The sequence below is a fragment of the Trichoderma ghanense genome, assembly GCF_004382785.1.
Source record: "Trichoderma ghanense strain CCMA-1212 chromosome Unknown scaffold_4, whole genome shotgun sequence".
Lineage (NCBI taxonomy): Eukaryota > Fungi > Ascomycota > Sordariomycetes > Hypocreales > Hypocreaceae > Trichoderma > Trichoderma ghanense.
Genome location: NW_027395667.1, coordinates 663,546 through 677,723, shown reverse-complemented (window position 1 = coordinate 677,723; position 14,178 = coordinate 663,546). Strand labels below are relative to the sequence as shown.

General features: G+C 55.7%; 4 protein-coding genes across 4 annotated transcripts; 1 reads left to right on the top strand and 3 right to left on the bottom strand.

The window, feature by feature from the left end:
- Nucleotides 1-854: 854 nt before the first annotated feature.
- CCMA1212_004390 (uncharacterized protein) lies at nucleotides 855-2,572 on the bottom strand (the record flags this gene model as incomplete). Its single annotated transcript, XM_073701697.1, has 3 exons — nucleotides 855-2,014; nucleotides 2,071-2,436; nucleotides 2,503-2,572. The coding sequence occupies 3 exons, from the start codon at nucleotides 2,570-2,572 to the stop codon at nucleotides 855-857; spliced, it is 1,596 nt and encodes a 531-aa protein (XP_073560008.1).
- A 3,661-nt stretch (nucleotides 2,573-6,233) lies between these two features.
- On the bottom strand, nucleotides 6,234-7,058 carry CCMA1212_004389 (uncharacterized protein; the record flags this gene model as incomplete). Its single annotated transcript, XM_073701696.1, has 2 exons — nucleotides 6,234-6,770; nucleotides 6,867-7,058. Coding segments are annotated over 2 exons (729 nt in total), but the record flags the coding sequence as incomplete, so codon positions are not given.
- Nucleotides 7,059-7,823: 765 nt separating this feature from the next.
- On the bottom strand, nucleotides 7,824-9,840 carry CCMA1212_004388 (uncharacterized protein; the record flags this gene model as incomplete). The annotated part of the gene is made up of 4 exons (XM_073701695.1): nucleotides 7,824-7,945; nucleotides 8,023-9,377; nucleotides 9,437-9,510; nucleotides 9,655-9,840. 4 exons carry the CDS (start codon nucleotides 9,838-9,840, stop codon nucleotides 7,824-7,826), a joined length of 1,737 nt encoding a protein of 578 aa, XP_073559623.1.
- Nucleotides 9,841-11,760: 1,920 nt separating this feature from the next.
- CCMA1212_004387 (uncharacterized protein) lies at nucleotides 11,761-14,147 on the top strand (the record flags this gene model as incomplete). The annotated part of the gene is made up of 2 exons (XM_073701694.1): nucleotides 11,761-13,761; nucleotides 13,815-14,147. 2 exons carry the CDS (start codon nucleotides 11,761-11,763, stop codon nucleotides 14,145-14,147), a joined length of 2,334 nt encoding a protein of 777 aa, XP_073559618.1.
- Between the last annotated feature and the right edge of the window lie 31 nt (nucleotides 14,148-14,178).

The window sequence follows — 14,178 nt, the reverse complement described above, 5'->3', positions numbered from 1 at the left end:
CCTATTTATATGAGGTCGAAGTAGATGCGATGATAGCGGGTGAGGGATGTGTCCTGGGTGTTTTGTTGTTTGTTATGTTGCTGTGTTGCTGAGAGTGAAGTTTTACTGAGGTGGCGCTTGAGGTTGAGTTTTCATGAGTCAAAAAATTTGTGTGAGAGCTTGGTGCCTGTGGTTTAGTAGCCCAAGATTCCATCGCCTGCCAACAGCTTCGATGGTCAAGAACAGCCCATAAACATAGGCCCTTGTTCAAGAAAATGAATAAAAATCGGTGTCTCAACTGCGAAATATAATAGTTCTTGTCAATGGTATTTTCTGGGGTTGAACTCTGCGTTTCATGGTGTAGCCGCATCCATTCGGGCAGCATGTCACAACCATCAAAGAATCATGCTCAGTTAAAATAATTGTTCTCATTCCACCAACTACATTGTCTAATCTCTAATGCTATCTAGTCCTCTTCATTTTTTGAGGACAAGAGAGAGATAATAAAATAACTGTCAGGTGGTATAAACATACACTTTTCCGTTTCCCCCAAACGCCGAAACCCACGTTGTCTATGCGCCAATTGGACATCCTTTAACCCACCCCAAGATTGTAGCCCAAAACTAAGACCGACCATTGCAAACAGGAATCATTGGGTATATAGTCATCCGAACCTCGATCCGTAACCAGACTGCCGGTTTATCGTGCAAAGACCTGTTCATCATAATTAACTTTTCCACCACTGCAACTTTGCAGATAGTGTCTCATCTGTTGGCTCCTATTTCAAGGACACCGTTCAATCATTCTCATCTCGTGAGAAGATTTCTTCTTGCTTTGTTTGGAGCATCAATTTATGATTGCCTCGCTGAGCTTCTTCAAATCTCGACAACCTCGACTGAAACTTCAGTGGGCCTAGCGGTGGAGATCTGGTCCTCGGGGTCGTCCTCGGATCGCTGGCAGCTACGCTCTCGGGGCACGGAGAAGCACTGCACGGCACCGATAACGGCAACCAGAGCGCTGCAGTACCACGGCAGGGCGGTGCAGTCGACCTGACTACCGAGTGTGTAGAGGTAGCCCGCAATTGGTGGCGCAATCATGCGGCAGGCGGCGCCGGCGCTGGCGGCCAAGCCGTTGACCTTGCCCAGGGCACTCGCAGAAGGGGTGGCCCCTTTGATCAAAATGAGGAGGAGGGGGTAGAGGGTGATGGAGAGGAGGTTGCGTACTGCAAGGCAGAAGTAGATGGCGGGGAAGAGGAGGGATTCGGGAACGTAAAGGAGAAAGGGGACAATGGCGTAGACGATGGGGTGCAGCACGGTGACGAGGAGAAAGAGGCGGTAGACGCCAATCTTCTCGGCTGCCAGGGGGAAGATGACGGCCTGCACAAACAGAGCGATGACTCCGTTGACAGCCATGATCATTCCCACCTCTCGGAGAGACAAGCCCAGGCCTCCGGGAGAGTAAAAGGGTGAAAAAGCACCAGAAATCTTGGAAAGAGTATTTACCGAGACTCGGTCATCTTCAAAGAAGATGGGCATGAGGTGGTCGTAGGTCATCGAGTGGTAGGTGAAGATGCACAGCGAGACGATGAAGCCGACAATTTGCTGGTTCCAGATCGAGGTGGGCGCCGTCTTTTCCGCAGCCGCCTTGGTTGAGTTGCGATCAGGACATTCCTCGCCGCTGTTGCCTCGAATCGTTCCATAGGTCTCATCGCGCATATCCACTGCCGGGCGCTTCATGGCGTCTGATGTCTCCAGCAGCGGCGTCTCTTCGGAGAGGTAAGTGTCCGCGGGCAGAAGGACTCGAGGCTTCATGTCAGGGTGAGTCTCCTCCAACAGGAAGACGCCCATGAGGATGCTCATGAACAGAAGAGCGGCGCAGACCAGGTTGGGCAGAAGATAGGGGTATCGCTCGAACAGAGAGCCCACGGGGAAGGCATCGGGCCAGGAGTCATGAGGGTCGGCAAAGGTTCCGCCAATGCAAGGACCAATGATGGTTCCGATGCTCCAGACAAAGGGCATGACGGAGAAAGCTTTCGCTATTAAGAGTCAGCCAAAGATTGATTCAAAGTTTAAGGGAAAGGGTCTTGCTTACGTTCATGCTCGGGCTTGGTGACGAGCTCACCGACCATGGTCTGGATGACGCCAATGTTGCCGTTGAGAAAGCCTCCAATGGCGCGGCCGACGAGGGCAATCCAGATGTTGGAAGCGAATCCCACCATGATCATACTAAGCATGGTGCCCACGCAGCCCAGGATCAGGACAGGCTTGCGGCCGACGCGGTCTGACAAGCCGCCCCAGTACATGCCCATCAGGGCTTCGGCGAGGGAGAAGGAAGAGATGAGGAGACCTGAGTAGAAGGAGGCATCTTCCTCGCTTCCGATTTTGAATCTCTTGACGAGAGGCCAGGCATATGGAAAGATGGAGGTGAGAGCGATTGGTTCGGCAAGGCGAACAATGGCTGGAGAGTGTTAGTTTACCTATCATGTCTGGTAGAATGTTCCAGGGTACAAGGTGAGAAACTTACCGAGGAGGAAGAGTTGGAGGGTGGGGAAGTCGTCCGGGTTGCGGACACGAGCCTGCTTTGTTTGGTCCATGTCTCCTTTTCTTGGTGAGCGCTTAAGAGAGCGGACACACACAGGCGGGTAAGAGTGCGTGTGTTGATGTGTGTATAGGTGAGGCTGCCGAGTCTCTTGAGTTCGGGTTGCGAGATTTGAGGCTCGGGGAAGTTGACCAGGAGATGGCGACTTGAGTGGATCTAGATCGCCAGGCAGGCAGAATCTGCTTCTTTGATGCGCTTGGAAATAGTTTGTTGCTAAGTTCTGCGCATGGAGAGGCAAGAACACAGCAACGGACTGCAATCAAGAAGAGATGGAAGCCTTATGGAGAGAGCGAAGTGATGGGGAGGAGGGTGGAAGATGGAAGAAACGGTGGGAGCAGTTCTTTATTTCTACCACTTGCATCAAGGTTTGGGGCGTGCACAGTGCCTTACAGTGCGCGAGGTCTAAGCGCGGTGGGACTCTGGAAGCATCGATAAGAGAGACATGCATCTAAAACATGTAGCGAGCTGTGGCTGCATGTGGCATGTGGGGGTGACGGATGGGTCGCATGCAGCAGCTGCGGCAGTATGCAGGAAGCGAGGCTGCACGAGCCACGCGCTAGTCAGTTTAGCCTCTGGCAGCAGCCGCAAGCGTCGCACCCCGGGGGGTCCCGTTAAGCCGGTGAAGGCTTTTGAAGCATTTGGGTAGGTCATCACACGCTCGCCCGTGTCTCTTTTCTCTTTATGTCTTGCATATGATGTTTCACGACCGCTGCGTTCGGCGGCAGATAGTGTGGGAGGGCGCAGCAGCAGCATCAACTTACGACGACACGAACATCACGTATAAGCTCGCTCTAGGTTCTCACGATACATGCATTATCTTCGTTCGGCTCATCGCCACGTCTGGGGAAAGGCCGATTGTCTCCTTTCGGTTGTGTTGTCCCCATCTTCTCATCTCCGACTGGCAAATCAATGCCATCGCCACTGCTTGCGACGCTGATGTGACATACATACAGTACAGTCGAGCACTGAGAAGACGAGAAAACTCTTCGCTTTTCTCCCCACAACAAGCAGTGATCAGCCAACATCGAAGCGAACAGACCTCTTGAGATGTGACTGGTTTGCCCCGTCCAACGCACAACCTCGCACCTTGTGGGATGGCTCTTCACGCTGTTTGTTTGGTCTCGTGTTGCTGGATCCAAAATACTCAGATACTCCCATCCATCACATGCTCTGCCATTGGCTCGTTCGGAGGCTTGCAACTTTTTGACTCGTACTGTATCATCCCCTCCGATCCTAGGAGCTTTGGCAGCGTCTGGCAGCGGTGCCACTACACCGTATTATATGCATCTATCGGAGGCGTCATGCAATTGAACGAGGCCACTGGCCAGTGGGGTTTCTTCCCTCTTCCACGCCGCCCCACCCAAGACGGCAAGTTCTCGACAACTTTTGCATTTTAGCAGCGCGACTTTGACGTAGGGCCCCGACGAGCCGAAGCTGGAAGCGCTTCATCGACGATCTGGCAGTGCATCAGCTGCTTTTGCGCAGGAATTGCTTTTGTCCGGAGTGACTCTGTCAATTGATGGCGATGCTCTCTGTTGAGATCTCGAGATGACTGGATTTGTCTCACAGTTGACAGTCAACGGCATTTCATCGCCTGCCATGATGACCTTGACCGCAGAGACGGAAGATCGCATGATGACGGAGAGACAGTCGTGACGGGCGACAGAAGTCTTGAGAGACTGCGACAATAGCCAGGCACACAGTACGATTGAAACTGCTTTTCTCCTGCTAGCATCTTCCACCCCTCTCGTCGCATTTGGTCCCCTGAACCGCCCGGGTTGCGCGAGCCGGTGGTCAAATTCGATCTCCCCCCCTTGCCATGCAACCAAGATTGACAGCCGAAGCAGAGGGTTGCATGCTCGTGTCTGCACTTGTACGAGCACACATACATACGAGTACAGGCAAGGTCGGTCAGGATATCCTCCTCCGAAGGGCTCGAGTTGCCATTACTTAATATTGCAACGGCCAGGTCCATGGGCGCCAATTTTGCTCGGTCACGCTACACACTTTTGCTCCCCCCAGCGCCAATTTCATCGCTTCATGCAGCTGCCCAGCGCTAAAGACTCGATCTGCAGCTGGCAAGAGCTGGTTGGGTGATCAAGGGGGCGAGATAAGGTGAAGAGGGTGAGGAGAAACGGTAGCTCTGGGAAGCTGCTGGCATCCTCAAAGTCCCGGCGAGCGCCGAGCTCACCTTGCAGAACGTCGAAGCCTGGAGAAGCTCTGGGAACTAAGGCGAACCGCCCACGAAGCTCCGGCTGCGAATGGCTGGGTGAACATAGGATCTGCGCAGCATGAGCCCCCAAACCGCCCCGGATGCTTGGTTCCCCGCCACGGGCCCCCCCTCACGCTGACCCTCCTCCTTCCTCCCTCTCTTCCCTCTTCTCCCTTCCCCGCCGCTCACCTTGGGGGTCTGGAATGTGTCTCGAATCGCCGCGCAAACTGGCGGTCTGATCAGTGACTCCCCATGCTGGTCCAATGGGTACTCCTTACGCCTGTCCGACTTGCCTCATGACCGTTTCCCGCAGGGCACCCGCCGGAAGCCACCCCAGACGGGTGTCCCGATCCAGAGCACACCACAAGAGCCCACGACGTACGAGGCAAACAAGGCCGTTGAACGCCCGACCCGGGAAGCCGCCTCCGCCGACGCGGATCTTGGCGTGTGAAGACACCCCCACAGGCTGCAGTACCGAACCCTGAGGGTTCTGACGCACCCCTCCTCGACTTCTTGTGGTTGGAGCCACTGGGAATAAGAGAATCGAGCAAGGGCTGTTGCGATGGCGCTTGTCTATGCATCTATCGAGCACGACTAGGCAGAGAATTTGCACTAGCTCCCGAGGGCTGGGCCAGGCTGGGGCACACTGGGTGGAGCAATCTTTTCGACATCAGATGGGCTGAGAGCAGGAATTGACACATTCATTACGTGTAAGTTGTTAAGTTGTTGGCTGAGGCGGTGATGGAAAGCTTCGAACCTTGGGCGCCCTCTCTGTACTGTACCGTTGGAGGACCTAGTCCTGCTGGGGCTGATGCGGCGCTGATGTGTTCCTGAAAGGATTTAGGACAAAGCATCCCCTGCTGTGCTCGAATAGCCTTTAACGCCTCTTCCGCCTCTTGATAACGGTGGTGGTGCTTTGCCGAGTGCCGCCTCGCCGGTCTCGGGGCGCGATCATCGTTCGGCTGTTCCGAGTGCTTTCGGTTGCGTTGTGAAGCCGCAACTTCTGTGTTGCATTCGACAACGTGAATTGACGGCGACACGAAGAGAAAGTTTCGCTGCGACAACGCACAACCTTCGTCTCATGAATGCTTCAAATTGTTGTTGAGCCACAGCATGCACTGTCCCGCCGATACGAGATGGACGCGGTAGTCTGAGCGACGGTCGCTCTGTTGAACAAGACTCAGTTTTTGAACCGTTTCCAATTGTTGTCTAATTGAACGCCGCTGAATGAGTGTGTCGATCTTTGGCGAGGCAACGATAAGACAACTCCGACGTTGTTTACGGGCCCGTTGGCGCTTATTCTACAGGACAACAAAGACGTTTCGGGCGCGTGGACTAACGCTGGAATCTCGCTAACAGACTTTTCATCTATGTTTACAACACCGTGACGATTCTAGGAATAGCCTCGACTTGTATCGGCAGTCTCCAACTAATCATTGGCATCTCACAACCGCTCGCCTCCCCTCGCAGGGTTGCCAACACCCATCTCCCCCAGCACCGCCTTATACCGCTCCGCCTCCTCCACCATCTCCTCCATCGTCTTGGCATTCCGCTCCGCGTCCTCGATCCTCGGCATCCTGCCCCCCGGCCGGGGCCTCTGCTCGCGATCCCACAGCGCCCCGCCCACGTTGGCCTTTTCGCTCGACAGGTGCACGTAGATCTCGTCCATGGCCTCGTCGCCCATGTCGCCCTTGACGCGGGGGATCACGTGGACGTGCACATGGGGAATTGTCTGTCCGGCCTCGGCGCCGTCCTGCAGCGCGACGGTGAAGCTGCCGGACGTCGGGTCCGAGGGGTCCGGGAAGTAGAGCCGCGCGAGGAGCTTCTGGGCGAGCTGGACGGTGGCGAAGAGGTCGGCTGTTTCGGCGGGGGAGAGGTCGAGGAGGCGGGCGTGAGGCTTGAGCGGGCAGATGAGGATGTGGCCTGGGAGGAGGGGCTTGAGGTTGACGAGGCCGTAGGAGTGAGGTGTTGTCAGGAAGACCTGGCGATATCAGCCAAATTCTCTCTGTGATTCAACCAAATGATATTGGGACTGAGTTGTGAGGGGGGAAAGTCGGCATTGAATGGCGATACACACCTGCTTCGTGACCTCAAAGGGCCCAAACTTGATCGTCATTCCCTCCGTGTCAGTTGATGTCATGACGCCTCTCGCAAACAAAGTCTTTCCAAAACTCTTGCGATGATTAAACGCTCCAACAGACGGATCTGAGCAACAAGGTCGGGCAGCAGATCGGGCCGCTTGCAGGGAACGCAGTCTTGAAGCTGATGAGCCTGCGACGCAGTTAGTTTCGACGCGATCCTCGTGGTTGGTCCAGTCTTGAATTGCCTCTCTCTGGAACCAATGGGGACTTGTTCATCGACTCACCTAAAAGCGAAACACGGGAGAAGGGATAAAAGAGGCGATTCATGAGGTAAAGAGTACGAATATGTCAAGTATAAGACATCTCAAGCTTCTCGTGGGATGACGGATGGTAAGATGTAGTTCGTAAGATGGTGAGAGTGAGATCCGTGAGATTTAAAGCTCTTGGGGGCGGGGCCGGCAAGTTGATTGGGGTGAGTGTGGAGAAAGCTGGTGTCTTGACTCGGGCGCTTGATTGGCATCACCTTGAGGTGTGCATGACAGCTTCATCTGCTAACAAGATGCTAATCAGCTTGATTTGGAGTCGGCTAAAACTGGTTCAATTGGTATAAAAAGAGGCAGAGGAATTTGAATCTGGAGTTTTCAAGTTGCAGTTGTTGGTCTGCTATTTGCTGAATTGGTGGTATCTTCTATGAATAGAATTCTAGCATGCGTCATGAAATGAAGGAACAAAGAAACAAGACAAATCTACCTCTCCAAACCATCATCAACAGAACTAAATACATACAAGCAAGCAACGTAAAAGCAACATGCCCAAGTGGTTCTACATCATCCTCATCATCTTCCTCGCCACCCAACGAAAAAATAAAAAAAAAAAAACACATTTACTCGAAATGACAAAAGAAAAGAGCAGCCGCTCGCGAAACGCACATCGTCAGAATCATTGACTTTTGTCTAGATGAAATTCGAGTCGTCGCCTGCGGAGAGCAGTTGGCCTGCGTTGGCGGCGAAGCGGGTTGGACTCTGGTCTGCTTCTGCTTCTGCTTCGTCTTCTTCGCTGACTTCTTCCCAATGGACTATATCCCCCCCTTTGTTAGCACATGTGAAAAGAGATGGAAACTTTGATAGGGCATTGGTAAAGGGGAAAACATACCATGAGGCTTCAGGATGAAGGCACATATCAGGCCGATGCCGAAAAGTCCACACAACAGCACGAAAATGGCCTGCGGAAACGTTCCCACCGTCATCGCATACAAGCCGTTGAACAGCACAGGCCCGACAACCCGCGACAGCGCCTGCAGAAAACCCACGGCGCCGAGGACCTGCCCAACGCGCGCAGCGGGAACGTGCTTCGTGACGGCCGCCTGGACGGTCGCGCTGCCCAGGCCCCCGAGGGCGGTGACCATGCCGCTGGCGAAGAAGAGGTGCTGGTTCCGCGAGAGTGTGTAGCCGACGCAGCCGAGCACGTCCGAGGCGAGCGCGAAGCGGAGAATCCAGACGTCGAGGTTGTCTGCGCCGGCGTTCTTCTCTACGAGCGGCGTCCCGGATTCGCGTCGGCGTTTGGCGGCGGGGCGGATGCGGAAGACGTAGTTGATGATGGGGAAGACGACCATGAGGACGGCGACGCGGACCATGGACAGGGCGGAGATGAAGCGGGACGTCTCAAAGTTGCCCCAGCCGAACATGAACTCGCTGTAGAGCATGAGGACGTTGCCGACGGCCATCATGGAGCCCATGATGATGGTGTCGGCGATGGCGAGCGCGACGAGGTTGATGCGCAGCCGCGACGAGGTTCCCGGTCCGGTGGGCCAGAGGGTCTTGAAGACGGCAAAGGGGTTGTGGGCGAAACGAGGGGGGAGGATGATCTGGTCGGCTTCGTGTTTGGTGCGGGCGAGGAGCTGCCTTCGCTCCGAGAGCGATTCGGGCATGATGAAGCGGACGAAGATGATGAAGAACAGGTGGCAGCCCAGGGCGACGTAGAAGATGGTGATGATGGCTCCGGTCCACTTGATCAGGTAGCCGGCCAGAAGGGGGCCTAGGGCAAGGCCGGTGAAGAGACACGCATGGACGTAGCCGATGGACACGGCTCTCCTGGACGGAGGCGTGCAATCGCTGGTGTACGACTGGCTGAGGATGCTGCCGGCGGTAAAGGACCCCGTGATGCCGTCAAACACGGCACCGACCAGCATCCACCGGTAGTTGAAGACCAGAGGATACTTTGCGCACAGGATGGTGACCACCTCGCTGACGAGCCCTCCGCAGGACGCGAGAGCCATGAGCTTGCGGCGTCCGTAGCGGTCGGACAGGTGGCCCAGCTTCGGGGCGACGATGGCGCTGAGGCCGCCGATGATGAAGTTCATGCCGAGCATGAAGGTGGCGACGTTGCGCTGGACCTCGGGGATGTTGCACTGCGGGTTGTCGGAGCCGAGGACGATGGGCTTGTAGGTGAAGTGCGGGTTGAGGAGCTGCTGGTCGGCAAAGTACTGCTTGCAGACGAGGTCGAGGATGCTGCATTGCCTCGTTTAGTACGGGGTCTGACGGGATGATGGGCTTTGGGGATGGCTTACAGGTTGAGCTTGGGGACGATGATGCCGCCGAATGCGAGGGTGAAGATGGCATATGGGCCGAGGAGCCAAAATACCTGCCAGGCGCATCTTGTCAGCGGACATGAAGCTGTCGTCGTACGGATATGGAGCTGTGTTCAAGTGCCATATGGACATGATATCCAAGGTACATGAACCTTGTCCACACTCGGAGGCGATGAGAAAGAGAGGGCGGGACATACAGACGGCCTGCGCCACCAGGGCAGATGCTGGAAATCCGCGTCGTTGTCCCATCCGTTCTTTGACGCTCCCGAGTCATTGCGGCGGAGCAGTTGCGACGTCTCGGTGACGTCCGAGTCGCGGTCGTCGAGCTCGCGAATCGTCGGGCTCGGGCTCCGGTCGTCGCTTATCCGCTTTGGTCCAGCCATTTCTGCGGGTGTATCTGATGCGCTCCAGGTATTGCGACTCTCGTTGGTGTTGATGCGAAGGGAATAACGATGATGATACTGGCGGAGACGCGCTCGATCAGGTCGGCAAGGCTGTAGAGAAGCCTCCGGACTTGCGACAGTGACACAAGCCTTGCCCGTGTCCCATTTCTCGCCGGGACGGACCTCCAGCTATGGCTATATAGCAACAGGGGGGAATGTGCGTTTAATAGTCTTTCAAGGCATACGATGAGTGAGGACGAAGGATGTGATGAAGCTTTTGACGATGGGAGGAAGTGAGATTGATGAGTGAGAGCTGCTATTTTCTGGAGCAGCGAAGGAGGTACAGCAAGAGCTCACATGCAGAGAATCCCAGCAAACGGGGGCCTGGGCATGGGGGAGGAATGGGGGATGAGGATAAGAATGGGAATGGGAACAAGGGGGTGGAGCCGGGGAACCAACACAGCAAGGACGAGAGATGCCAGACCAGATGCAAGCAACGTGGATTGACGCCAGTGGATTGGGAGCCGAAAGCCGGGGGCCCCCAGAAGAGGAAGAGGAAGATGAAGACGAGAAAGAGGAGCTTGGGCAGACACTATCTATCACGGACCCCGGACGGACGGGGTGGTGACGACGTTATCTCCCTTTATTGCCAAATCTTTGGGTTCCTTTTTATCTTGATGAGCTCCTCTTTTGCTTCCCTTTTAGACGCAGCAAACAATCGGCCCTCAGGGTTGTTCAATTCCATCCACGTCGTCGAGGCGAGCGGATCCAGCGCAGCAAATCGCATGCAGCAGTCGGCCAACCCACTTGACGAATCGATGACGCTGCCTTTTTTTCCCTGCAGCTCGCCCGCGATCATGGAACTAGGATCGTGCCTGAATTGCGGTTTCGATAACAAACACACACACCAAAAACAAGCAAGGCTCAAGCTTTCCAGCCTATCCGGGTACAGCAGCCCCCCCATGCAGAAGAAATGAGCGGAGACTGGCGGCACGCTTCCTTGAATTGGCTTTTGTGGTAGTTTGGAGAAGAGAGACGAGGGAGAGCTGGCTATTGGCTCGGAGGGCGCAACGGGTCGGCTATTGGTCCGCGTGCTATCTTTTTGTCTGTCTCTGTTTTTGTGCCTTGACCTGAGACATTGGCTTTTTTGCTTGGTAATTCGGACTTTTGGGTGCGTGGAGTCCGAAGTCCGCCTCCGCAGGCTAAACTGAGTCTGTGTGTGTGTGTGTGTTGTCCTGATGGAGTTTGTTGCGTTTAGCTTTCAGTTGGACTCTGGCTCCAAGCTGCCATGATACGTGTTTGACTTTATGGCTGCATGTATCAGGCAACCCGGGCAAAACTATGTTTCTTTCCATGGATGTGATGCGGATGAGAGAGTGTGAGAGGACGGTTCCTTTGAAGTCATGGTGGTTGTGGTTGGTTGGTTGATAAGCCTTGGTTGGGCTTCAAGATGCTCCGTTATTTCCGCTTGATAGGGAACAAGAGCTCCTACGTGGCACCTCATGCAAGTCGTTGCAGGGGAAAAAGATGAAGAGAATCAACACAGATAAAGGAACTATTGAATTGGTGCTGCAGGACATTTCAAATTGGGTCACACACGACATCCGTTGATGCCTCAATGCGTCTGTAATTCGTACCTGACAGACGGTTTGCATAAGCAACGTCCAAGAAGAGAACACGCAGCCGCATTGGGACTAGCGCCACCGGTGATGAGAAGTTGCCGCATCGGTGTCAAGGTGAAGCCCTCGGTGACCGCCGCCGCTGAGCCGGTGGGCCACCAATAAGAGTACGACAAAATGATGACTCAGCAATTCCACGCAAAGTGCAACGCGATAGTACGGCTGCGAGGCTTCCAACATTTTCCACAACCAGCGAGACTCACCATCGCCATCCCCCATCCTCCCATCGTCCACCGCCAACATGCCCGTCGTCAAGGGAGGCGTCTGGACAAACATCGAGGACGAGATCCTCAAGGCCTCCGTGTCCAAGTATGGCCTCAACCAATGGGCACGCGTGTCGTCGCTGCTGGCGCGCAAGACGCCCAAGCAGTGCAAGGCCAGGTGGAACGAGTGGCTCGACCCCAGCATCAAGAAGATCGAATGGAGCAAGGAGGAGGATGAGAAGCTGCTGCACCTCGCCAAGATCATGCCCACCCAGTGGCGCACCATCGCCCCCATCGTCGGCCGCACCGCGAACCAGTGTCTCGAGCGATACCAGAAGCTGCTGGACGAGGCTGAGGCCCGTGAGTCGTCTGGCCTGGGCCTCACCGGGCCCGAGGGCGGCGAGACGCAAGCCCCGAGCGCAGACGATGTGAGGAGGCTGCGGCCCGGCGAGCTCGACCCTGACCCCGAGACGAAGCCCGCTCGACCGGACACCATTGATCTCGACGAAGATGAAAAGGAGATGCTGAGCGAAGCTCGTGCCCGTCTGGCCAACACGCAGGGCAAAAAGGCAAAGAGAAAGGCCCGAGAGCGCCAGCAGGAGGAGTCTCGCCGCCTGGCGACGCTGCAGAAGCGGCGAGAGCTCAAGACGGCCGGCATCAACATCAAGGTGACGACGCGGAAGCAGGGCGAGATGGACTACAATGCCGACATCCCCTTCGAAAGGAAAGCGGCCCCTGGATTCTACGACACTTCGGAGGAGCTGGCCAAGAACGAGCTGCAGCGGGCGGCGTTTGACCCCCGAAAGCAGCAGCTGGCGAGCAAGCGCAAGGGCGAAGGCGATGACGACAACGATCGCAAGAGGAGGAAGAACGACAAGGACGGCATTTCGGAGTCGCAAAAGGCTGCTATCAAGGCCGGTCAGATGCAGCGGATTCGAGAGGCCGAGCAGAGCAGCAAGCGTCGTCCTCTCAACCTGCCAGCCCCCCAAGTGAGCGAGGGCGAGCTGGAGGAGATTGTCAAGATGGGCAAGATGGGCGAGGCTGCCAATCTGATGGCCAGAGAAAGCGACAACGATGCGACTCGAGGATTCGTCAACTCATATTCGACGCTCAACACGAATGCGCCCATCCGAACACCGCGAGCGCCGGCGCAGGAAGACCACATTGCCAACGAAATCAGAAACATCCGGGCTCTCAACGAGACCCAGTCCGCATTGCTGGGTGGCGAGAACACTCCTCTGCACCAGGGTTCTGGCTCGACAGGATTCGAAGGCATCGCGCCCCGGAAACAGGTCATGGCCACCCCGAACCCTTTGGCCACACCCCTGAGAGCCGGCGGCGTCAACGGTGCCGTTCCTAGACAGACGCCCATGCGCACTCCCCGAGACACCTTTGCTCTCAACCAGGAAGACGGGATGACGGCGACAGGAGCCACTCCCAGGGACGTGAAACTGCGACAAATGGCCATGCGGAACCAGCTGCAGGCCGGACTAGCTGCGCTGCCCAAGCCAAAGGATACAGAGTGGGAGTTTGAGATACCCGAAGACCAGGTGCCGACTGCGGCCAGCCAAGAGGCCATGGAGGAGGATGCCGCCGAGCGGGATAGGCGAGAGCGGCAGCGACGAGAGGCCGAGGAGGCGCTGGAACGGCGACGACAGACCCAGGTGATACAGCGAGGGCTTCCACGGCCGGTGGTCGTCGACCTAACAGACCTGCTGGAGAGAGCCAAGAAGATTGACGATCCCGCTGCGGCGCTCATTGCTGAGGAAGCGGCTGCTTTGATGGCTAATGATGCTGCAAAGTTCCCCCTCAGTGGCTCCAAGGTCAAGGGAACGCTGCGGCCTCTGACTCCCATAGACGACGGCCTCCTTGCCGACGCGCGTCTCCGCATTCTCTCGGAAACCAAGCCGTTGCCCAAGTTTGAGGACATTCAAGCCGCCTTTGAGAGCCGGGCTGGGGGAGATTCTCTGCTGTTGGGGCTGGGATGCTATAGCGATGATGCTGCTGAGCAGGATGCCGCTATGCGTGTTGCTTTTGACGTAAGTCGTGGACATCTTTATTAGAACTAGGACTGATACTAACTATCAAATAGGCCGTTCAGGATCAAATCATGACATCGGCAGAAGAAGATGCAAAGCTCGAAAAGAAGCTCACGCTGCACCTGGGCGGATATCAGAAGCGGCAGAAGATGCTCAAGGACAAGGTATCTGACGCGGCAGACGCCCTGGACAAGGCAAAGGTGGCCCTCAGCGGATTCAAGACACTGGCCATTTCCGAGGACGTGGCCATCAACCGGAGACTGGAATCACTGAGAGACGAAGTCAACTTTATCAGTCGGAGGGAGAGAGAGGCACAGGAGGAATACCGAAAAGCAAAGGAGGAGCTGGATGCTCTGCGAGCGGGGGATGTCAACGGATACCATTAAGCGGGAGACAAAATGACTATTGTATAATGAA